The 25519-nt window shown below is 42.2% G+C and overlaps 1 protein-coding gene and 1 long non-coding RNA gene across 5 annotated transcripts; one reads left to right on the forward strand and one right to left on the reverse strand.

Moving 5' to 3' along the window:
- Window positions 1-2281: 2281 nt before the first annotated feature.
- LOC110502268 (SEC23-interacting protein) lies at window positions 2282-16627 on the reverse strand. Of its 4 annotated transcripts, none has more exons than XM_021580171.3 (17): window positions 16124-16627; window positions 10617-11137; window positions 10301-10511; window positions 9731-9924; window positions 9332-9421; window positions 8846-9056; window positions 8470-8611; window positions 7935-8143; window positions 7354-7442; window positions 7094-7252; window positions 6525-6620; window positions 6127-6294; window positions 4268-4423; window positions 3875-3977; window positions 3544-3732; window positions 3278-3446; window positions 2282-2891 (listed from the first exon to the last, which is right to left on the reverse strand). In XM_021580171.3, exons 1-17 carry the CDS (start codon window positions 16254-16256, stop codon window positions 2810-2812), a joined length of 2922 nt encoding a protein of 973 aa, XP_021435846.2. In that variant the 5' UTR covers window positions 16257-16627; the 3' UTR covers window positions 2282-2809. The 4 variants fall into 4 exon arrangements, with proteins under 4 accessions (XP_021435846.2, XP_021435845.2, XP_036815950.1 ...); XM_021580170.3 differs by having other exon boundaries at window positions 7094-7255; window positions 16124-16626; XM_036960055.2 differs by having other exon boundaries at window positions 7094-7255; window positions 14286-16272.
- Window positions 16628-20449: 3822 nt separating this feature from the next.
- LOC149972453 (uncharacterized) lies at window positions 20450-21250 on the forward strand. The gene is made up of 2 exons (XR_016490848.1): window positions 20450-20611; window positions 21067-21250. It is a non-coding gene; the product is annotated as an uncharacterized LOC149972453 (long non-coding RNA).
- Window positions 21251-25519: the final 4269 nt, after the last annotated feature.

The raw sequence follows: 25519 nt of genomic DNA on the forward strand, positions 1-25519 counted from the left end.
AGAGGGGGGGTTGTCTTTCATTTCACTCTACACTCCAAATGTCATATATGTATATAATCACTTGCACATTTAGCAAAAAACACTACATTGGGGAAACCCAGTATACAATAGAAAATAGACTTAAACAGCATTCTATACAATATCAAACGGGCCCATTTACACACAGAACTAGTGACTCATTTCCAGGATCACCCCATCACTTACCTCAATATATCAGGATTACAGTCGTGTTCTGGGTGGACCAGTGGGCGGCAAAAAGCAGTGGACCGTAAGAGACCTACAATTACACCGAGCGGTCAACAAATCACTAGAAAAAAAAAAAAAAAAAAAGTTTTCCGGACCCGTATCTCCCATTTCCCAAGTGGACGCAAACACGGCAAAAATCTACCGCATACACAGGATCCCAAATGGACAAAAATGCGATGGTTGCTAGACCATCCCGGAGCGGGACAAAGTAGTAAGCCACCACAAGACCTCAAACCTCACAATTTCCATTTTCGACAGATAAAGTTCATTATAAACATACCAGCAGGTTAAAATATCAAAACAAAATATGTGACCAATGGCATTAAATTGGGGACAGGCCGAAAAGCATGAAACATGTATGGCAATTTAGCGAGTTAACCCGCTAGCTAATTTGTCCTGTGATATAAACATTGCGTTATTTTTTTACCTGAATTACACAAATTCCTCTACTCCGACAATTAATCCACACATAAAACGGTCAACTGAATCGTTTCTAGTCATCCCTCCTTCTTCATCTTTGAATTTATATGGTAATTGCCATCAACACAAATCAGTTCTTCAATCAACCACGTGAGTGAGGAGATATCACGTGCATAGGCAGAAATCCCAGGGGGGGACACGACCCCCCTATCCTGGGAAAAATATGATTTCCCCCCCCAATATATCACTGTAAACATATCTATGTAATTTCAATAATATGAATGAACGCAATGAAAGCACTTATGCTGATTATAGACACTTAATAGCGCGTTTTTAAGTTTCAAAAGATTGCGACTCCCGCCCTTTGCCTCACAATGGTTTGATCCACTGCAGGTCATTAGTTTTGTTGGAAGCCTTCACACACACACCTGCTGAATTTGCAGAGCTGGCGCGCAAACTAAAGCAAACGTTAACTATCAAGCTAGCTCACCCTAAAAGTGTTTTGAAACACATAACCTGTCATTATGAAAATCACTGTATTCAAACCTGTGTAGATCAGTCAATTCTTAACTTAAAGACTTAAAACTCAGGATTCTGTAAGTGGCTATGTCAATAAAGACATGTGTTTACTTATAGCTTCCTGTGCCAACCGGAAGTGCCTTTAATTGGGTCACACTTCAATCATTTCCTGAAAACCTTAACTGACCCTCTTTTCACTCCAATCCATTCAAGTAGTAGTGCTGCCTGATTTGTGCTTTTTGAGGTTGGTTCGGTTTTAGTTCGTTTAAAAAATATTCACGTTTTTCGATTTCAATATTTTTGAAATAATGACAAAAATGATTATTTCATTTTAATGCAAATTACAAAGCCTAAAATAGAGTTCTCTATTCTCCCCATACTGTAACGTTGCTGTCTTTAGTCATCGTATTTAGCTACGCTAGCCTGCCCAAGTATGCAGCAGCGCTGTCGGGCAATAATTTTGCTAGTTTTTCAAAGTAGATAACGCATACTTTCACAAACCGTCTCTATGCCTCGTTCCCATCGTGTTGTGTACATTTCTCTCACCCGGTGGCTTATGCGGTCGGTGTGTATCTAACTGAACATAGCAGGCATAAAAGTGTATCCATCTCTGTACGAGCCGGAAAAGAATCGGCACAGTGGATTATGGTCATTGCTGTTAATTATCACGTTTGTACGCTGAACTATGTTGAATATTTGCTTAATATAAACTACAACTCCCTTCAGCCCAGTGTCCCATATAGTTCTCCACTTAACTTCTCTCGTGAATGATTTACAGAAACAGCGAGTTGGGCTCACCAATTTAAAAAAAAAAATATATATATAGATTCAAATAATTGAAATGACGTCTGTCAATTAGTTGTTTAATAACCGGTTAAATCGCTCATCACCAAAGTAGTTACACAAACCTTTGTATATTTAAGCACACTAAGGTAATGGAGGAACCCTGGTTTTTGAAGCAGAAAGTAAAAGCAGTCTTCTATTTCGACCCAGATTTGAGGATATGTGGAAGTCTACTTGTGCAATTTAATACGGTTTTTAACAATCAGCAATAAAAATACAACATAAAAGCACTGAAGACTGAAAATAAGTCAAGTAATGTGAAAGTAAAATGGTTTATTGCACAAGTATTTTTAAACAAAATAACAAACGGAGGTAAATATTTCATTTGCAGTTTTTATGTGATTTCTCTTGTATATGTTCCATTTGGTGATTCCATATTGTTCAGCACGCAAACCTCACCAGTTCTAGAATTTAGGCTATAAAAATGTAATTTCAAACAAGTGGTTTTGGAATCCACTAATTTGGTCTAGTTAATTTAAGACAAATGGTATATTACAAGCGTATTCATCTTCATACAATAGACTATGAGAATATACAAAAGGAAAATTAATATTAACAAGAAGCATAGAAGCATATATAAAATTAAAAAGCATTTACATGGCCAAACCTGATGGGGAGATAAACAGTATGAGGGTTTTAGAAAGGTGTATTATTCACTCTAATCAACCTGGTGGAACCAGCCTGATAGCTGTGTTCACCATTCCATTTAACTTACGTGCAGTGAAAGAAAATGGTAAACGTAGCAACCAGGCTGGTTCCACCAGGCTACCAATCTATTGCATCAGTGTAGAATCTGTTCTGGGTATATCCCCATGGTCATGTAAATCTCTTTTAGGAGTAGTAGGGCTGTGTCTTCAGACTCCCTGCAAAAAGAAAGGCACAAGTAAATCACTACAGACTGAATTATTTTTCAAACAGAATACATCAACTTAAAATAGATCAGCTGTGTAGAGAAGACAAACAATCCAAGCCATGGAGTGGGTTTCAGCCACAGATTCAACAGTAGACTCAAAAATCGGCATTAGTGGCTATTTAGAATAAAACATTATATGGCTAAATCTTGGCTAACTTTTAATCATACAGAAGCTACAACCAACCACACACACAAGTATAACCTTGTGTGGAGCGCCCAAGAGGCAGAATGATACGAGTGGCTGATCCAGCCAAGGCCCACGTTAAAAGTATTCAACAGTGCACATTAGTCACCATTTCCACCTTGATGTAAAAGTGCCAGAACCGATTTTCATACCAGTAGCACAGGTGACTCTGCAGGGCGAAAAGGTACTCGTTGAAGCTCTCGATGGGCTTCTCCTGTAGGACGTAGTCGATGCGGTTTCCCCCGTTCAGCATTCCTATTTTCATCTGGGCCTCCTCTTCTCTCAGCAGCTCAGGACTCTCCACTATCCTGTGTTCTGCGACTAACCACATTATTTACAAGTTAACATTTTTATATACAAATAAACCAAAATACCAATATTTCATTACTTATTTAAATCACTGTGCCCTTATGTTCACCATCGCTGCGTGCATGCTTCTCCTCCTCCTCCTTGATCTGATTGGCCACCATGGCAAGCTCGGCCGCCAGCTGGGCGTTGGTGGTGTGAGCGCGGGCAAAGTCGTTGAGGGTCTGCCAGGCACTCCTCACGGAGCTGATGAAGCCGTGCTTGAGGTCCGAACCCATGCGGGACAGACTCTCCTTCAGCTCTGCCATACACAAACAATCCATCATGTAAACCCCTCACAGTCATTATTCTAAAACAAATTACACTTGGGAACCAATGGTTGACAATGGTAGGCTAAGAAATAGAAAATAAATCAGAGGATAAAATAGCCAGTAGTTCCATACCAAGATGCAGCCTCTTCCTCCCTTTGTGATGTGGAATCAGAACAGGTTTCAAGTCCAAGTCTGGCAAGATCATGGGCTCAATCCTGTAAGCAACTGGGTCCAGCTAAAACAAACAAAGAGCAATCAGATATTTTAACATTTAGAACTAAAAATAAAACTATTTGATTACACCCTTGCATATGAATGAATGTACAGTATTTGCTACTCTGATGTACTTTAATGAAACACATTGGCATTAACCATGTCACAGCTCAAATGTATTTATGAAGTCATTTATGTAAACAGTTGTCAAAGTGCTTTATAGCTAACAGTGACAATCCTATCACATACAGTATGTCATCTGCATGCACACCCATACTCCAGGAAAGATATGTCTGAGAAAGACTGGCTAACCGGATGGTAAATGTTGAAGAATCCCTTGCAGGTGGGTAGCTGGTAGTTCTCCTCGATCTTCTTCAGCCCTCGCACTGTGAGGAACATCCCTAAGGGAGATCCCAGGGCAAAGAAATTCACCGGTTCAAAGTCCAGAGTGTGGTACACAACAGACACCTATGGAGCAGAACACCAAAACCAGACAAGACAGTGCTTTTAGATAACTACACTGAACAAAAATATAAAACCGACATCCAACAATTTCAAAGATTCTACTGAGTTAGTTCATATAAGGAAATCAATAAATGTAAATAAATGAATTAGGCCTTAATCTATGGATTTTACATGACTATGAATACAGATATGCATTTCTTGGTCACAGATACCTTAAAAAAAAAAAAAAGGGGCGTGGATCAGAAAACCAGTCTGTATCTGGTGACCACCATTTGCCTCATGCAGCGCAACATCTCCTTCGCATAGAGTTGATCAGGCTGTTGATTGTGGCCTCTGCAATGTTGTCCCACTCTTCATCAATGGCTGTGCGAAGTTGCAGGATATTGGCGGGAACTGGAACACGCTGTCGTACATGTTGATCAAGAGCATCCCAAATATGCTCAATGGGTGACATGTCTGGTGAGCATGCTGAACATGGAAGAACTGGGACATTTTCAGCTTCCAGGTTGTTGGATGGAATCCCCGAGCTGACAAGGTAAAAATCTGTCTTTCTGCCCCTGATCAAGGCAGTTAACCCACTGTTCCCTGGGCGCCGAAGACGTGGATGTCGATTAAGGCAGCCCCCCGCACCTCTCTGATTCAGAGTTAAATGCAAAAGACATTTCAGTTGAAGGCATTCAGTTGTACAACTGACTACGTATCCCCCCTTTCCCTTTTCATTATCATGCTGAAACATGAGGTGATGGCAGCAGATGAATGGCACGACAATGGACTTAGGATCCCGTCATGGTATCGCTGTGCATTTAAATTGCCATCGATAAAATGCAATTGTGTTCGTTGTCCGTAGCTTATGCCTGCCCATTCCATAACCCCACCGCCACAATGTTGACATCAGCAAACTGCTCGCCCACATGACATCCTCAGTTTCATCAGCTGTCCGGGTGGCTGGTCTCAGACGATCCTGCCGGTGAAGAAGCCGGAGGTCCTGGGCTGGTGGGGTTACACGTGGTCTGCGGTTGTGAGGCCAATTGGCCGTACTGCCAAATTCTCTAAAACAACGTTGGAGGCAGCTTATGGTAGAGAAATTAACATTCAATTATCTGGCAACAGCTCTGGTGGACATTCCTGCAGTTAGCATGCCAATTGCACGCCCCCTCAATGTAATGCTGTTTAATCAGCTTCTTGATATGCCACATGGGTCAGGTGGATGGATTATCTTGGCAAAGGAGAAACGCTCATTAACAGGGATGTAAACAAATGTATGCACAAAATTTGAGAAAATTCTATTTTTGTGGGTATGGAACATTTCTGGGATCTTTTATTTTAGTTAATGAAACACTTATCATGTTGCGTTCATATTTTTGTTCAGTGTACTTTAGATCCACACATACACCACAATTGTTTTCATGGCCAGGTATCCCTTGGGAAAGAGGTCTTCTGACCTCAATTGGACTTCCTGGATAAATAAGGGTTAAATAAAAAATGTAATGTTTTGAGGGAAAAAGATGTGTCCTAATGAAAATGTATGCTTATGCATGACATTACAGAAAGGCTGTAGATTATTTCTATTAATGCATCTTGGTGCATCCAATGGCAATGTCTGCAATACGTAACACCAGGAGCCGCTTGAGGATTTGACAGCTCTAACGCAGTTACACCTTCGACACCGCTGATCTGATTGAATCCTGACAGAGGTTTAGGTTTACCTGCCCAGTGCCAACATCAAAGTAGTTGTAATCCACATGGACAGAGGAGTAAGCCCCGCCAACAGGAAGCTTAGTGGTGCCTGGCCCTGGGAGGGGCTCGATTGATTGGGCAGGGACAACCTCTTGACTGGCCACTTTAACTTCTGCTGCCTTCTTCTCTTGTGCTACCTGACAAAAGGAGTCCGAAGTTGAAGGCACATGAACACACAATTATGTTAAGTTGTCACTGTTTTAACCATCACTGGATTGTGTTCAGTAGGGCACACTGTAGTGAAACGTTTAGCAATAGAAAACAGAACTTTGTATTCTAAGTTCAGGTAGCGCCGCCCCGTTTCAAAACATTCTTCCTATTGAACACAACACTGGTGTCTGAGCGAAAAAGACAATTAAATGATCACCTGCTTAATTGCTCTTTCTTTGACAAACTTGGCTATTTTCTTCCTTGGCCCCAATGGAATGCTCATCTCTTTCAGGTCCTCAACTGTGCACATAAGCTATCAGAATATAGGAGAGAGGAAATTTGATTGCAACCACTGACTCTATGATATGGTCTAGGGAGTCATTGCAATATAATTGAATCCTTTAATTTCGGTTCCTGGGACATTTCACTCAAAAGTCAGTTATTTTCAGACCTCATATGTGGTTCTGTTCAGATAAGGCCATACCAATTTGTTTTGTAGATCCAGCTATATCCATATAGCTATATCCTTATAGCCACAATCAAAAATGTAAAGATAAGCATAGTAAATTATATTTTCCATTCATTTGTGGGGTAGGTATCATGATTGATTTAGGCATAAAGCTGGATCTACACAACCAATGGCGTGACTCACCTAGACTTTCGAGATCTGAAAACATCTGTCAAACGTTTTATTTTGGAGTGTAATGTCTCTTTAATAGTGTGATAAGTATTGAAAGTAAATAGCAATAACTGTATGGGTTCATGACAAGCAAGGAGGGTTCTTACGAAAGATTCAAGGTCAATCTTCTCCTGTTCTAAAGTGCTCTGGTACTCAGACAGGCCCAGATGTTCCAAAGCAGAAGAAAGATCGACAAACTCCTTCCCTTCCTCTTTAGGCTCCTCCTCTACAGCAGCAGGTGAAGTAGCAACAGCGGGGGATGCCACCTGCTTTAAGAAGAAGTGGGAAACTCCAGGTTATTGTTGCACTCTCTGGTGTCACCTAAATAAAGAAATAAACAATGTTTGGATAGTTATGGACCCACTACCTGTTTGGTGTCCCCATTAGCAGTTGGCATGGTTTGCAAAGGTAAGCCATTCTTCTGGTTTGACAGCAAGTCAAAAAGTATGAGAGATCCTACAAACAAACATTCAGAGAGACCGGTTTGTCCAAATCTTTCTCACATGACTAAGCTAAAAGTATGAACACTTGGGGATGCTTTTCTTAATGCTGTGTTTAGATGGTACGAGGCAGACGGCAAACCGGATGTCATTGTTTTCAATGAGGGCACAATGGTAAATTCCATCAGCTGCCACGGTAGATGGGACTTGCCGCCAGAGTTCAAATCTTTCAACTTTTGTCGTCTGCCTCAGCTTTGTTTTCTACCGGATGTTGATTTGCACTGATTGCTTACTGAAATCTCCATAGCAATGCATACAAATGTGCTAGCTTGCTTTTGCAGTCACCCTCTTTCTTGTCCTGTTATGTCGACTGGTATGACGTTTTTTGAGTCCCTCTAAACACAGCATAAACCTAGTCCTGACCTAAAAAGCACAAAAAGGTTTTTAATCCAGGACTAGGCTTTATCTGGGTCTGGAAAAGTGTCCCTTGGTATTTGGGTGTTTGTACCTAAACTATGTCCGGAAACTGAAATGCCTCCTTTGAAGTCTGGGTTCCGCTGCAAGAACAGGGCATAGATCCTGTTAATCTCCAGGGCGACTGTGTCCATGATGGTCTGGCAGTAGGTGGGGCTGTTGTAGAACAGCACATCTAGGAGGGTCTCGTTAGTGAAGTGACGCAGACGACCTGTGCTGGGCAGGGTGATCTTCTTTATCCTCCTAAAACAGTTGGAAATTGATTGACACCAAATCCTTGCTTCCTCCATAATTGTTTCCTCAATTCCTCTCAAGGCAAATTGGAGGAGAGGATCTAAGGTCCCTCCCTTGGACCTCTTCCTCCAATGAACTCTGAGAGAAATTGAGGAAATGAGGATAAAGGAAGCAAGGTTTTGACAGTAATATTCTGTGACACAGCCATTTGTACAAGCTTGCCACTCAGGTCAGCAAAGATGTTTTGTGTTACAATATAATTTCCCTATCCCACAAAGAACAGGCCCTATTCCCAAGTGTATGAACGTCCTCAAATTCTATTAGTGTCTCCTCACTTGTCCACCCCTGTGGCATCCCCATGCAGGGCCGTGTGCCACTGAACAGGAAGGAACTCCACTCGGCTGATGACACGCTCGTCCTGCGCCTTCTTAAAGTGACTCTGCAGCAGCTTCAGCGATACAGTCCGGAAGTCATCCACTGTGAACACAAGGAACACACATTTTTAATACTCTATCTGGGTTAGTATGGAGTACTAAATGGATATTCAACACAATGACATTCAATAAACGCTATTCATTATTGCTGGGCATAAACATAACAGGAAGAACATACCATGACATATACCAATCAGCACATAAACAAGCACATCCATTTTACAATATTATTATAGCTCTGGGAAATATAGAGGCTATATGGAGAAATCACACATACCACACTCCACCATGCTCCTGAACCTCAGATCACAGACTGGACCGATGCCATGCACCATGAACACCAAGTGATCCACCTGAGGGAGCTCCCCATCAGGAACTTCGTCATGGTCATCATCGATGCCCCTCTTGACCACCCTGGGTCTGGTCTGTCCATCCTGGGTCGTACCCCACTCATCTGGCATGTCGGAGGGCTGGAATTGTACTATCACCTGTTGAAAGACATAAAAAGGCATTTTCACAAACTAGAAACACAGTCATGTCTGGGTCTGCAAACAAAGTCCACTCAAAACCATGATGTTATTTTTCCTTACAGTCTTGATCAGTGTTCACAATTGGTAACTAACTGGTACCCAATGGTGCTTGTTGTAATGAATTCCAAAAAAACAAAAACAAGTTATGGATAAGTTACTACTTTGTGATTATCATGTAATTTTAGTAAACACTTGGTAATTCTGCACCGTAAAATTAAGGCCTACCAACATACCTTTGGATTGTGCATGACAATGGTTTCCCCTGATGGGAACTCCAGCCGACGGTGCCATTGATTGGTTGACACAGCTTTCTTATATTCTCCCTACATAGAGAAGACAGCCAATCAAACAAAGCTCAGACATTACATTCACCTATCAGTCCACTCTCAGGGCTAAAACCCAAAACACCACATGGTCAGTTGTATTATAATTTACGTAACAGTGAGACAAAACCTGGGTATTGTTCATTAGGGCACACTAGTAAAACATAGGAAAACTTTTGCAATGGAAAACAAACACAGGCATTTTCAGAAGTACATCCCTTTTTATGACTGTTTTCCTTCATTGCGTGGCCTAGTGAACATGACCCTGGTCCATACAAGGTCCTGTTTTTTTTTTACGATGCGACAAACCTCTAGCTTCTCGCTGAACTCCTCTGAGTAGGGGATGAAGCGGCTGTCTGAGTCTCCCTTGTAGAACCAGGTGCAGCGCCGCACCTCTGTAGGTTCCTCCTCCCAGAATACAGCTGTTCGTATGCGGTCATAGAGCTGCACGTCGTAGCGCCCGCCGTCTGTGCACACAATCACGTTCTCAGGGTCCGGTTGCACTAGAGGAGAATTAAAAAAACGTAGTCTTTATTCTTTATTGTCTGTTTCTCACAGATATTTGCTTTACGTACCAGAAAATGCAGTGCGACAAGAAATGATTCACGACAAAAAGAGAGACATGGCATACAATTTTATGAAAAGCAAAACAAAATGACAGACTCGTGAGATGACCAGGTCTCTGTGAGTGTGCATAAATTAGGGTCGTGTTTATTAGGGCATGCAACGGATAATGTTTCAAAACATTTTGAAATGGTCGCTGCACTGACAGCTTTAACAAATTGCCAGGCCTAAATAAACGAGAGCGATGAAAAGTCAACTTGGATAACGATACTATGAATGGCTCTAATGTAGTAGAAATCAGATCCTTCATCTCACCTGAATTATAGATCTCCTCCAGCTGAATGGAGTCCAGGATACTGAAGGGAAGCCAGGCGCTCTTGGACTCCACTTGTTTGCAGAAGAACCAGTGAGGCTGAACAGCCTCGTACACGTTGTATTGCATCATTTGATTGGCTGGGACCAGTGCTCCAGCCATGACGGCATGTTGGGCCATAGGGGGAGGCCCTTGAATCTGGGTGGGGGAGGGCTGAAGGGAGAGTAAAGACATATATATTAGCCTGATTGTCAGGCAATAAATAGCAAGAGAAACCAGTGAATGCTAACACCCTATCAGAGTGGAGTTGTTGTTTACCTTTGTGAATGTGGAGGGTGCCGATTGGAATGTTGGAGCTGGAGAGCCCATAGTGTACGGATTTTGCTGCAGTGGTGGATGGAATAGCGACTGGACCTCTGGAGCTGGCACATATGGTTTGGCTCTGCTGCTGAGGGGTGTGTGACGGTACGGATTATAACTCTGATCGGGGGCTTGTGGAGGGGGTGGGGTCACTGTGCTAGGGGGAGGAGTGTAGCTTCCCATGGGGTTCTGATGAACGCCAGTGGCAAATGGCTGTGGCACAGCAGGGTTGGAGTTGATTAGTGGGATAGGGGGTGTTGGGGCCATGCTGGCAACACTGGGAACAGAGGTTGGTCCCGATGTCGCGAGGGATACTGAGAGTGACGCTGGTGGTGGACATGCCGGCTGATGACCGATGGAGGCAAATGGGTCACTACTGTTCACGGGACTGGAGAAGTAGCTAAACGTTGATGGTGCTGGGGCATTTCCAGAGGCCTGGCCAAGAAAGCTGTCTTCTTCTCCGACATCTGCAGTATCATCTTGGAAAAACAACAGAACATTTGAGCAACTGAGTTACTGCAGTAGATTTGAACAGTACATTCATTCTAAATGTGCGCAATGTCAACAATCCAATGTGAATTCCACCCTTTGAGAAACTCAACTGACTAACTAACTACAGACCAACAAGGGTTCTGTTGATACGACAGTTCTGTTGACCTGACAAAGCTATAGATAGCTGAGGAACGCTAAACTAAATTCTGTTATATCGAGGCGTTTTGATAACTGGTCTCACAATTTGCTAGCACCAACACTGAGTCAATACTGCAAAATGATCCGTTTCTCTGGTTTTACTATTGAAAGGTATGTGTTTGGGTAAAATGAACATTTCTGTTTTATACTATAAAACTACTGACAACATTTCTTCCAAATAAAAATATTGTCATTTAGAGCATTTATTTGCAGAAAATGACAACTGGTCAAAATAACAAAAAATAGTGTTGTCAGACCTCAAAAAATGCAAAGCAAATAAGTTCATATTCATTTTTAAACAACACAATACTGATGTTTTAACTTAGGAAATGTTCAGAAATCAATATAGGCAGAAGCAGGCGAGTAAACATTCATTCAAACAGCACTTTCTTTGCGTTTTGCCAGCAGCTCTTCATTGTGCGTCAAGCATTGTGCTGTTTATGACTTCAAGCCTATCAACTCCCGAGATGAGGCTGGTGTAACCGAAGTGAAATTTCTAGCTAGTTAGTGCACGCTAATAGCGTTTCAAAGATCACTCGCTCTGAGCCTTGGAGTAGTTGTTTCCCTTGCTCTGCATGGGTAACGCTGCTTCGAGGGTGGCTGTTGTAGTGGTGTTCCTGGTTCGAGCCCAGGTAGGGGCGAGCTATACTGTTACACCGGCAATACTAAAGTGCCTATAAGAACATCCAATAGTCAAAGGTTAATGAAATACAAATGGTATAGAGGGAAATAGTCCTATAATAACTACAACCTAAAACTTCTAACCTGGGAATATTGAAGACTCATGTTAAAAGGAACCACCAGCTTTCATATGTTCTCATGTTCTGAGCAAGGAACTTAAACGTTAGCTTTCTTACATGGCACATATTGTACTTTTACTTTCTTCTCCAACACTTTGTTTTTGCAATATTTAAACCAAATTGAGCATGTTTCATTATTTATTCGAGGCTAAATTGATTTTATTGATGTATTATATTAAACAAAATAAGTGTTCATTCAGTATTGTTGTAATTGTCATTATTACAAAGAAACATTTTTTGGTCCTCCAATAATCGGTATCGGCGTTGAAAAATCATAATCGGTCAACCTCTAGTTCAGATCTGGAGACTGGGCTGGCCATGACAGGGTCTTGATCTGGTGGTCCTCCATCCACACCTTGATTGACCTGGCTGTGTGGCATGGAGCATTGTGCTGCTGGAAAAAACAATCCTCAGAGTTGGGGAACATTGCCAGAGCAGAAGGAAGCAAGATTTCTTCCAGGACAACCTTGTACGTGGCTTGATTCATGCTTCCTTCACAAAGACAAATCTGCCTTGCTGAAGCACCCCCAGATCATCACTGATCCTCTACCAAATTTCACAGTGGGTGCGAGACCTGGAGAGGCCTACAAGCCACAGTGTCTCACACCCACTGTGAAATTTGGTGGAGGTTGGCTATTTTTTTGTATGTTGGCTATTTAGAATTGTATAAGATTAGCCAAGTCAGTTGAATGAGAGAGAGAGAGAGAGAGAGAACTGAAAACTGTATTGAAGATGCACCAGATAAACTAACTAATTTTAAATCTTCAAGGTTTCAGACTCCATTCTTCTCACCCTACCCAGGTCCCAAGGTTTAAGAGGGTGCACTACATCATGTGTGTTGGGGTTTTTCAGTTTGAACTAAAAAGGGGTTTAAGAGGGTACTAGGCCTATACTTTAACATTGCAGAGCAAGTAGTCAACATTGCATTATGAGTACCATAAATTACTATGCTTTTGGTCACTTAACCAAAAAACGGTGGGACACAGGCCCTCATCATACAATGTAAACAACTACCATGCTTACATGTTTTACTACATGCTGCTAATACAAAACCATGGTATTTTTTTCTTTGTACTACCATGGTTAATTTGGGTACCATGGTAGCTAGTACAATAAAAAAAAATGGCCTTATTTTTTAGCAGGTAAATACCATGGTACTGGTGTAAATACCATGGTATTTTCCTGCCATGGTAGTGACACCATGTAAGGTGTATCTTTATATGTTTTTTAAATCTGATTTTGCGACTTGCATGAGTTAGTTACTTGATGTGGAATAGAGTTTCATGTAGTACTGTGCGCCTCCCATTGTCTTTTCTGGACTTGGGGTCTGTGAAGAGACCACTGGTCGCATGTCTTGTGGGGTATGCGCTGTGTCTGAGCTGTGTGCTAGTAGTTTAAACAAACAGCTCGGTGCACAGAGCTCCTGTAAATGTGTATATATTTTTTTGTTTTTTCATGCGCTCTTTTGTTTTTGATAACGTTTCGTTTTTATTGCATACATCTGCCGTTTTTGAGCCACGGCTCTGCAGATTGACTGACAGGTTAATACTTTTGGGCTTGGCTAGCTAGCTTTTGTTTGAAAAATGCATCTGGACACAGTACCATCTTTTTTGTTTCACCTGATCTTTTGGGAACATCATTTGAGTAGTGGCATAAAGCATGAGATGAATGGGAGATAGAGGAATACAGCATTGCTGAGTGAGAGGACTTGTAAAGAGGACGACTGACTACTATTCTGAACTTTATGTGGGGACCTTTCTGGCGCCCAGAGCTGCTGAGGCGTCACCCAAGTGGTGCTACACAGAGTGGAAGAGAAGTCCAGTAACTGTAAGACTTAGGCTGGTTCCCAGACTTGCCCTCTACAAGATCATCAGCAGACTCCATCATCATCTACCATCCTCTGTCCAGCTCTCTCCGCTCAAATCAAGCTTTATTTCTACAGCACATTTCAGACATCGAATGCCATGCAATGTGCTTCACAGGAAAAATACAAATAAAAACAAATGAATATTTACTACACAACAAGCATTAGAGGATACAAAACTAAAGAATAACAAAAACTGAATGACTAAAAAGCAACCTATGGAAAGAAAGCTAAAAAGGTGTGTTTTAAGATAAGTCCACAGTTTCAGCTCACCATAGGTTTTTCTGGTAGGCTATTCCAGATGCTGGGGGCATAGTACCTCAAGGCTGCCTCTCTATGCTTCAGTTCAAGCCATGAACAGACCCTCTCCATCTTCGGAGGATGCAGCTTTCAAAGATTTGGCCACTACTGGTTGACCCATCATGACATATTGCTTGTTTGTTTTTTTGCTCTTGAAGCACTGAGATTCTACAAAAAGTGCTATAGAAATGTAATAAATTATTATCCAACATGTCAATACGTTTCACAAATACATGTAGAGATGAAAACAATCTCTCCTTTGAGAGCTAAGCGTCCCTCAGCTTAGCTGTAGCAACTGTTATTCTTCTTATTTACCAAGCTATTAAAACAATTCCCAAAGAAATGTCCTGATATCTAATACATTGCAGAGATTTATCTACACGTTTAAAATGTGTAATGGGCTTGTGGACAGCTAGCTCTCAAACTCTAGACGGCATTCTACCAACAGTTCTCAGCCAGCTTCGCAGCCGACTACTGCTACATGTGAACTACTACTTCTTCGATGAGGTTTAACGGCAGTTGGCATCCAATAAATGTTGCATTACCGCCACCTACTAGACTGGAGTACAACTCCCTTATACTTTGTTTATTTTTCAAGCAAATACCCTACCATCTAACACTACACATTTATTTTTATAATAATAAAAAAGAACCACTATTTATATCTATTTAGTACTACCTCTGGTCAACCTGAAAGGATGTAACACCACCACTTAACACACACAAATACCTCTCGGCAGCTGCTTCAGTTTTCTACAACTTAGGTTCCATCTCTGCAGTACAGTTGATAACCATTTCTATAAATGCAAAAAATCCAATCTTACTGAAACATATCACTTGTTGGCCTATCCCTCTGTAGTGGTACATATCTACTACTCACACCACTCCTCTCAAGATCCCTCATCCTTTTTTTTTTTGTTTAACCTTTATTTAACTAGGCAAGTCAGAACAAATTCTTATTTTCAATGACGGCCTAGGAACAGTGGGTTAACTGCCTGTTCAGGGAAAGAACAGATGTGTACCTTTGCCAGCTCGGGGATTTGAACGCTCTAACCACTAGGCTACCCTGCCGCCCCTTGACCTACCTACTTTCTTCACTGCCTCAGCATATAACAACTTCTGCACTACTCTAACCCTTGAAACCTGCCCGGGCCATGTCTGATCCCCAGCCCCATGGGCACCCCTACAATCAACCACTGCTTTGCCCAATGCTACAGATTTCTTTGTCTCACGTCATGTGAACTACAATCCCCATGCTGTGTTTGAACGTTTCGAAACGTCAATAATCAGCGAGAAAGAATCCTTTAAATAAATAAAAATATACACTTACTGTACCAGTTTTGCACAGATCAATACAGTTATGGGCGCCTCCATCCAACGAAACGACACTTACGCTACACCAGGGTTAAGGTTACACACAGGTGTTCAGAACATGCTAGATAGCTAATTAGCACAGGTGTTCTCTTTTTCCGTAAACAAACGTTGTAACATGGAGATAAGGCCGTGTGGGAACACTACCCCTAACCCTATCAAGGTGTGTATCAAGTTAATATATATAGCTTATTTGAACGATAAAGTTCCAAAACTATACCGCCAGCGATGCATGTTCAGAGCGAGCGTCGGGATCTAACAAACCATTCCTGCAAAAGACACCTTTGTCCAATGACTCTTATGAGTAATGTAACTGAGAGTAAAGCATGATCAAGGGCTAGTTGACAGCTAACTAACCAGTAGTTAGTTGGCTAGCTAGCTGTCATGTTAGTCATTGAATTCCTAGGGGCCCTGCTGTGCCTGGCTTAGCGTTATCTTACCTCCTGATAACACCGCTGGACCACTGGCCTGGCTGACAGGTATGACAGGTAAATTGAAGTTGAACTCCGGTGCCGCAGAAAACAGTAGATTTGCGCTGGAATTCGGCACATTATTGGTTTTCCTATCAGCCATTTTCACCCCAAATTACACGTAGCAAAGCTTATTTTACTGCCGGAGCAGCATCATTTCACAACCCGGATGTCAGACGTAGTTCTCAGTGCTGGCGTTTGCACAAATTCACTGATCTGTTATACAAGTGATAAACTCAAGCCAAAAACAGTACAAATACGTGGTCAATCGTTCCTCGTTAAGTAGGCGCTGAATCTCCGCAAGTTCTTTGCCGTCTTGATGGACCGGGTACGGGAATAAATATATGAGTAAGATTCAGTGCTGCCATCTACTGCTGTGGCTGAGGTACTGTAATTAAAAAACATAAAAAAATTAAAAAAAAGGTTAACAATGTTTCTGATTGACTTTACTCTCTAGTCGACAGCCAACATTATTAACAGAATATTTATTTAAAATGCAATAATATTAAATATATTCTCGAAAATATTACGCAGTTTTCCCGCCACTGTGAACCAGTGAGGTATAACCCGGGCCAGGAGAGAGCGAGTCGAGTGATAAAGTTATTGAGGCATAATTAAGGATGTACTTGAGCGTTGTCAAAGGGATGTTTGATAAGCAAACAAATCCTGTGGATGTGGTGCTAACGAGAATATGTTTGTTCGGGAATTTAGCTAGTTAGCTAGCCACCTCAATAGCTAACTAATGTTGGCTAGCTTCTTAAGGGTTGGACACTTAAAAAAAAATGTTCACCTAAAATGACAAACCCAAATCTAACTACCTGTAGTTCTGGACCTGAAGCAATGATATGCATATTATTTATACCATTTGAAAGGAAACACTTGGATGTTTGTGGGAATGTGAAATTAATGTAGGAGAATATAACACATTAGATCTGGTAAAAGATCATACAAACTAAAAAAAAACATGCATTTTCTATAAAAAATGTTGTTCCATCTTTGAAATGTAAGAGAAAGGCAATACTTTAAGATATGAGTCTAGGTGTAATTTAGAATTACATTCCTGCACAATATTTTGTATCAAGTCTGTCAGGAGTTTGCCCAAATATGCCGAATTGGTCATTTGATACATTTAAGTACATAACTATAGAGATTGAGAACATACAAAAATGCTATGGTAATAAAAAAGTTTACACACTCCCAGGAATGACATAGATGATGGATCATTAGCTTATACACTCACTGTCACACATCTAGATGGTGGGGTGGGTGTGGAGCCAGAGACCGCAGTGGGGTCAAACGGTAGACCCCAGTTCCTACATTTGAACATACAAATGGATTTTATCAAACAAAATTATGCTACATTTTTATCTCTGAGACCCTCAGGATGACAAATCAGAGCAAGATTACTGACTGTAAAGTACATTATTTACCTTCAGAGGTGAATGTATCAAACCAGTTTTTTGTTGTTGTGCACTCTCCTCAAACAATAGCTTGCTATTTTTTCACTGTAATAGCTACTGTTAATTGCAGTTAGAGATACAAGCTACTGTTAATTGCAGTTAGAGAAACAAGAACTTAAGTTGTCTGCCCATATTAGACATGTCTATGTCCTGGAAAGTTGGCTGTTGTATACAACTTCATTCTAGTCTCATTAGCACATGTTAGCAACAACCGTCCAGGTTTAGGGACAACGATCCCCCAGAGGCTAGCTAGTGAGTACAAAACACAGTAAGCTAGCTAGGCGTTTGAAAAAAACGGATTCTTCTAGGTAAACAGACCAATAAGGCTTATCAGAGTAAACAAACGTATCAGACTGGAATGAGTTACTAAGCTTGCTTACATGGAACTGCTTTAGTCGTGTTTCAATAAACACTGGTTAATTGGGAGTTAATTAATATTTAGTGTGGAATTATCTTTGTATTGTGATAGTTGCTGTTGTTTCTTATGATTAGTCAATACACATTGTTTACATCTCGTCTTTACAACCATAACAGCCATGTGAATTTATCCTGATCAGCATGCATTATGAGGATGTGGTTTATACTCTGACAGAAGTAGTTCCTGCTTCCGAGCTGGCCTGTCAGAGTAGAGGCCAAGTGTGGTTTAAATTTACTCAACCTATCGTTGATTGTTGGCGCACGAGCTGGTCCCAGCCCCTTAGGCGCTCCAGTTGATAGATGTAACTGTTGCTGTGTAGAATATCTATGCGCTCATACTCTCGATACAGTTATCACACATCTGGCTCCTGTTAGCTAACAAAAGACCGTTTGTTCTCGCAACACTATGTTCTGTATGTGCCCCCAACAACTCATGAGAACTGCCTACACCCAAGGACAGCCACAGCCTTGCCGCTAGTCACACCATATGTTGCAAAATGTTACTTCTAACATACACAGACACCCTCATGATAAGCCAAGCATATTTTAAATCCTCACAAGATGACCGATGGTAGCAAAAAGTTTGTCTAGCGTGAGTCGGTTTCAGTGAAAGCCAATTTAGCAATCTTGCTGCTAGATTTAGCAACTTTTCAGGACTACCCTGGCAACTTTATTTTCAAACAGCACCTAGCAACAAATTAGCTACTTTTGAAAAGTGACTCAAACACTAAAATGCACACAATTTCCCTCTAAATGACAAAACAACGATGTTATCTGTCACAACACACGTGTCTGGCTGCAAAAGTGCATTGTGAGTGACGTCAGCAGCAATTTCAGATCATTATTGGCTGACTGCAGCAGTAGTAGTACGGGTTCGACGAGCCAAACCCAATGAATATAGTTGGTCATGAATGTTTGATCTTGAACAGAACTTACAACATCAATCAAAACTGTACAGAAAATAGTGGGAGTCTGTACCTGAACAAATGTCAAATCATATTTTTTTTCGAGATGGCCAGTCAAATTGAGTAACGTTATTGTATATTTTACGTAATGACACAGTTTTACGCTATTACGCAATGAAACCACAACGTCTTTTAGCAACAAATCAACCTGCCTCGAGCAACTTACCCTGAAAACTAGTTGGCAACACTAGTCTGTCTGTTTAGCTACTTTCTATCTTAGTGCCACACTGCCCCTGCTCCTCTCCATAAAAAAACATTTAAAAAGAAGAGTGCAGCGCACCTGATCTCTCCGGGGTCGAACGAAAGAGTCCCCATTTGGAAGTAAAAATAAATAAAAATACAAGTGGTTCCTGATAGTGATTGTGTGGGTCTCTCATCACAGGTGAGATGTCCTGCCTCTGGGTAAATTCAGTGGCTGTCTGCTCAACTCATACACAGAGCGACTCATGTCAGATCATCCAACTGCTGGTGCCTTGGGTGTGTTTAATATATTGTATCATGCTCCATATCAAATCAAAATTGAGTTGACTGTTATTTGAGATTTGAATTTAGGGTTAACAGCATATGTGGGTGCCACTTTAGTAATTGAGATGAAAATTGAATAGAACACTAATATGCAACTCTGGCCTGCAGTATAGTTTCTTCATTGTCACGACTAAATAAATTTTGCCCTCCACTTAAGGCCAGTATTAGATTTGTTTCTGACAATACTGAAAGAATGCATACTTTGTAGATATCTATACTGAACAAAAATATAAACAACAATTTGAAAGATTTTACTGAGGTTCAAGTAAGGAAATCAGTCAATTGAAATTAGTTCATTAGGCCCTAATCTATGGATTGCACATGATTGGGCAGGGGTGCAGTCAATTTGTTTTTCCCCAAAAAGGGGCTTTTATTATAGACAGAAATACTCCCCAGCACACCCCTCAAACAAGCCCGCTGTTGAAGAAGCTGGATATGGATGTCCTGGGCTGGTGCGTGGTCTGTGGTTGTGAGGCCGGTTGGATGTACTGCCAAATTCTCTAAAAGGAGGCAGTTTATGGTAAACATTCCTGCAGTTAGCATGCAAATTACACACTCCCTCAAAACTTGGTACATCTGTTGCATTGTGTAGTTTTGTCACACAACACATTTTAAAGTTACCTTTTATTGTCTCAAGCACAAGGAGCACCTGTGTAATGATGTGTTTAATCAACTTCTTGAAATGCTCACTAACAGGGATGTAAACAAATTTGTGCAAAAACTTTGAGAAATAAGATTTTTGTGCGTATGGATTAGGGAATCATGGGTTTGAGAGTAACATTGGGTGTTCCAAATCTGAGTGGAGTGGCTTTGAAGATTGACAGTTTAATTGTGTTGCACAACAGACATCACAAGACTTAATTGTACAGACAGTTTATCAAAGTATGTTAAAGTAACTCTGGTTACTGTTTTTTTCTTCTCTCCGGTAGTAATCTCAGTATGAGCCTCCACACCATGAACAGCCTGCATCTGGTGCCCAAAGAAGGACGCAGTGGCTAACCAGCTGGTGAGTGGAGCCTTGCAGCTGGCCAGGGACACCGCCCTCTTCCTGGATGAGATGCAGCTGGAGCAGGGTCAACTGGACATCTCAGGTAAGAGGAGGGGGCTCTGGGAACCACAGGGCACATTGAGAAGCAACTAGGGCCAGAGTTTGACCCTGAGCCACTAGGCCCAGCCCAGAAACAACCTCTAACACTTGTGTAGACCAGAGAGTATTTGATAGGTGTACACATTGGGGTAGTTGCTCCACCTTGCTCTCTGATAGGCTGGGTAGAATTTTAGACATTGCTTATACCCGTCTTATTCACTCATATCTCCAAGTGGGGGGTTGGGAGAAGGGTTGTTTCTGGGCATGCTGAAAGATGTACTGTGCTGCAGGGACTGTGAACTGGTTTAAGATACCCACAGAAGTGCCTCTAGCTTTTTGTGCAACAGCCATGGTATATTCACTCATTTATTATACCAATTGCTGTAGTGCAATGTCATTTAATCCATTGAATAGCCTTGTGTTGTGGTAATATGTTCATAGAAATGTGTCCCGTTTTAGGTGTCTGGAACATCCCGGCTCTGGGGAACCTGATTTCCTGGCAGAAGGTTGATTATGACTTCAACTACCACAAGATGGAATTCCCCTGCAATATTAATGTGCTCATCACGTCAGAGGGCAGATCCCTGCTACCGGTGAGGACAAAGGCGTCAAATAAAATTTTATTGGCCACATCCGCAATACCGTCTGATAAGTATGTGTGTGTAGTGAAAAGCTTGTGTTCCTAGCTCCAACAGTGCAGTAGTATCTAACAATTCACAATACACACAAATCTAAAAGTAAAAGAATGGAATTAAGAAATATACAAATATTAGATTGAGCAATGTCGGAGTGGCATTGACTAAAACATAGTATATACTTATGAGATGACTAAAGCAGTATTTAAACATTATCAAAATGACCAGTGATTCCAAGTCTATGTATATAGGGTAGCAGCCTCTAAGGTGCAGGAGGAGTAACCGGATGGAAGATGGCTAGTGATGTCTATTTAAGTCTGATGGCCTTGAGATTGAAAAACAGCTTCTGTCTCGGTCCCAGCTTTGATGCACCTGTACTGACCTCGCCTTCTGGATGATAGCGGGGTGAACAGGCTGTGGAGAGGGTGGTTGTCCTTGATCTTTTTGGCCTTCCTATGATATCGGGTCCTGGAGGGCAGGTAGTTTGCCCCCGGTGATGGGTTGGGCAGACCGCACCACCCTCTGGAGAACCTTGCGGACGGTGCTGTTGCCGTACCAGGCGATGATACAGCCCGACAGGATGCTCTCAATTGAGCATCTAACAGTTTGAGGGTTTTAGGGGCCAAGCCAAATTTCTTCAGCCTCCTGACCTCTTCACCACACTGTCTGTGTAGACCATTTCAGATCGTCAGTGATGCGTATGCAGAGGAAATGGAAGCTTTCTGCGTTCCCGTCAATGTGGATAGGGGTGTGCACCCTCTGCTGTTTCCTGAAGTCCACGATAAGCTCCTTTGTTTTGTTGACATTGAGTGAGAGGTTATTCACCTGGCACCACTCTCCCAGGGCCCTCACCTCCTCCCTGTAGGCTGTCTCGTCATTGATGGTAATCAGGCCTACTACGGTTGTCTGCAAACTTGATTCGTGAGTTGGAGGCATGGGTGAACAGGAAGTGGCTGAGCACACACACGTTTGTGGGGCCCCTGTATTGAGGATCAGTGAAGTGGTGTTTCTTACCTTCACTACTGGGGATGGCCCGTCAGGAAGTCCAGGACCCAGTTGCACAGGAAGGGGTTCAGACCAAGGGCCCCGAGCTTAATGAGGAGCTTGGAGGGTACTATGGTGTTGAATGCTGAGCTATAGTTAATGAACAGCATTCTTACATGGGTATTCCTCTTGTCCAGAAGGGGTAGGACAGTGTGATGGCAATTGCATTGTCTGTGGATCTATTAGGGGGGTAAGCAAATTGAAGTGAGTCTAGGGTGTCAGGTAAGCTAGAGGTGATATGATCCTTAACTTGCCTCTCAAAGCATTCATGATGACACAAGTGAACATGTAAAATATTTGTCATATCTTCAAATCTTTAATTTACTGAAATTCTTTGTGTAGATAGTATTTTTCATAGACCCAGGACAAAGAACTTATACGGTAGAAATAAGAAATATATTTTAATATTCAATCAAATTTGAGTACAACATAAAAAAATGACAAGTCAGTTGTTTGAGAGGTGAAGTACAACCACAGACATTCAGACATGGGATTATCGCTGGAAAATGTGTTTAAATGCAGTGCAATCGTGTTTAGTCTAGTCACTCACAATGTTGTAAATGTAACTTCGTAATCTCGGTTACGTAAGTAACCCCAAGTTCTATTTCAAATATATCGCTTCACTTTCTCACAATGGGGATATAGATTGCCCACTTGCTCTCCGAAGCCAGACTAGTCCCAACAATATCACCCCTGAGGCACAAACGAAGGAGCAGAAACATCCAGCTGTTAAAACCTCAAATGTATGAGGGGTGGCCCAACGTGCAGTATTGCAAACAAATGCCCTTAATCAGTGCCAAAGAGCTAGTGGGATGAGCCTTCAAGCCCCCAGGGGGCTGCAAACCCTTGCTATTTTAATAGCCTCCACTATGGGATAGTCGTTGACAAGAGAGGGGCCCTCTTGCAGGGGGGACACCTAGGAGATGGAGAGTTGGTCACTCTTACCATGCTCTCGTTCTATCCAAGTATACTGAACAAAAATATAAATGCACCATATAAAGTGTTGGTTTCATGAGCTGAAATAAAAGATCCCATAAACATTCAATACGCACAAAAAGCTTCTTCATTTAAAATTGTACACATTTGTTTACATCCCAGTTAGTGAGCATTTCTCCTTAGCCAAGATAATCCATCCACCTGACAGGTGTGGCATATCAAGAAGCTGATTAAACAGCATGAGGTCTATGCCCTCCCAGGCCCACCAATGGCTGCACCCCTGCCCAGTCATGTAAAATCAATAGATTAGGGCATAGTTCATTTATTTAAATGGACTGATTTCCTTATGAACTTTAACTCAACATTTTTTTTAGCATGTTGCGCTTTATATTTCTGTTCAGAATAGATGTTCAAAGCTCGTACTGGACACAAACGGTGGAGATGCTCTTCTTCCATAGAAGTGAAGGGCGGCGGGTGGAAAGCCATAAACTCCAAGACTAGACAATTGTAATTGCCGCTGACCTTAGGCATGAAAGCAGGGTTGAGTTACAGTGTTACCTTGGATAACCCTGGGGCAAACTGTAGGCATGAATGTTGAACTGGGGCAGCAGGGTAGCCTAGTGGTTAGAGCGTTGGACTAGTAACCGGAAGGTTGCAAGTTCAAACCCCCGAGCCGACAAGGTACAAATCTGTCGTTCTGCCCCTGAACAGGCAGTTAACCCACTGTTCCTAGGCCGTCATTGAAAATAAGAATTTGTTCTTAACTGACTTACCTGGTTAAAAAAAAAAAAAAAAAAAAACTGACAGTGCATGCAACTCACTCACTCGTTTTGGGCAGAGATATTTCATCTCCACACTTTCCAGCAACTGCTGGGAAATTGCCTCAAGCAAAGTACCAAGACTGAGTTAAAGGCTTGGCGACGGCGTAAACGACGCACTCTCTTCATAAAACATAAGAGGGCGTTTCCCTACTGTGTGATTGTTGAAGTCTATACGACAGGCAGATATGACGGCTAAATAAACCTTAACAGTGGAGAATGCCTCCCCTCCGTCTAAAATCCTGCAAGAAGCATAAAACCTTGGATACAGAGCATTGGTAAGGAATTCTGTTTCTGGTCACACCACCTCTCAAATACGCACCACTTGTTCACATACAGTGAGGGTCATGGTTTCCGGGTAAGGGTGGAAAATCTCTCTGTTCGCTTGGGTCAGTAGATCCCTTGCGTAATGGTAGCTGCCAGGGCTCGTCGTAAAGTGAGCTTTGCTACCCAGAGCTTTCCTGGCCATCGAGGAGCTATCAAGATCAGGGATAAGCCTTGTTCCCTCACTCTGTTCAGAGAGGGGAGGATCAAGCATAGAGCAACACTCTTGGCCAAGGGACAACGTGTCTTTCTGTGAAGCGATCTACGGTAACTCTTCCCCAGATCTGGGATTCCCCCTGGACAACAAGTCTGCTCCCACATTCAGTACACCCGGGACATGAGTCACGCATAATGAGAGATGTGCACTGCTCCACAGAATACTCTTGGCAGTCTGTGTAAGCGCAGCGAGAAAGTGCCATCCTGGTGGTTGATGTATGCCTCCAGTAATATTGTCTGTTCTGACCAGGATGTGACAATTTCAAATGAAACACTCAGCAGTTTGAGGTCCTTTACGAGCGTGGCGGAGCTGTGGGGATCGCAGTCTGTTTATTGCTCTTCCCTCGTGAACTGCGCCCCATCCTTTGACTGATGCATCTGTCGTCACCTCCTTCCTCGATGACACTACCCCTAAGGGGGTGCCTGAAAAGAAGATTGAGGGGATCTTCCAGTGACGAAGAGCTGAGACAGTCCGTGGAAACCTTCATCTTTCGATTGAGGTGCCAACGTTGACAATTTTTACCCAACTCTGGAAGTGTCATTCTCAGTAGTCCTAGTGGTACTACTGAGGTGGACGCCATCAACCCAAGAACTCTGAGACATGTTTTGAGCGTGGCTGTCCAATAGTGTAGCCCGATAAGAGAGAATCCAGCTTGACGCCAAGGTATTCTATTCTCTGAGTGGGCACCAAACAGCTCTTTTTCTGGTTGACCTTGAACCCTAGCTCGGTGAAGTGTTTACAAGAGTGCATACAAGAGAAGCCATGTCTAGTACCGCTTGCTTCTGTGTAGGGGAGCAAAGCAGGTAATGGTCTATGTAAGAGGATACTTTTAACCCCTCTGGGGTGCTAGCGCCGCCTCTACACACTTGAACGTTCAGGGAGCCAACGCTAGCCCGAAGAGAACAGCGAGGTATTCGGAAGCTTTGCCTTGAAAGGCG

The sequence above is a fragment of the Oncorhynchus mykiss genome, chromosome 23, assembly GCF_057628025.1.
Source record: "Oncorhynchus mykiss isolate SJ-2025 chromosome 23, ASM5762802v1, whole genome shotgun sequence".
NCBI lineage: Eukaryota > Metazoa > Chordata > Actinopteri > Salmoniformes > Salmonidae > Oncorhynchus > Oncorhynchus mykiss.

Coding starts and splice junctions, on each gene's coding strand:
- LOC110502268 (XM_021580170.3), bottom strand. CDS start 16,256: ATGGCTGATAGGAAAACCAATAATGTGCCGAATTCCAGCGCAAATCTA. Junction 7,443..7,934: donor AGTTTCCGGACATAGTTTAG/GTACAAACACCC, acceptor GTTTGTTTGTAG/GATCTCTCATACTTTTTGAC. Junction 3,447..3,543: donor GAAGCATGCACGCAGCGATG/GTGAACATAAGG, acceptor TAATGTGGTTAG/TCGCAGAACACAGGATAGTG.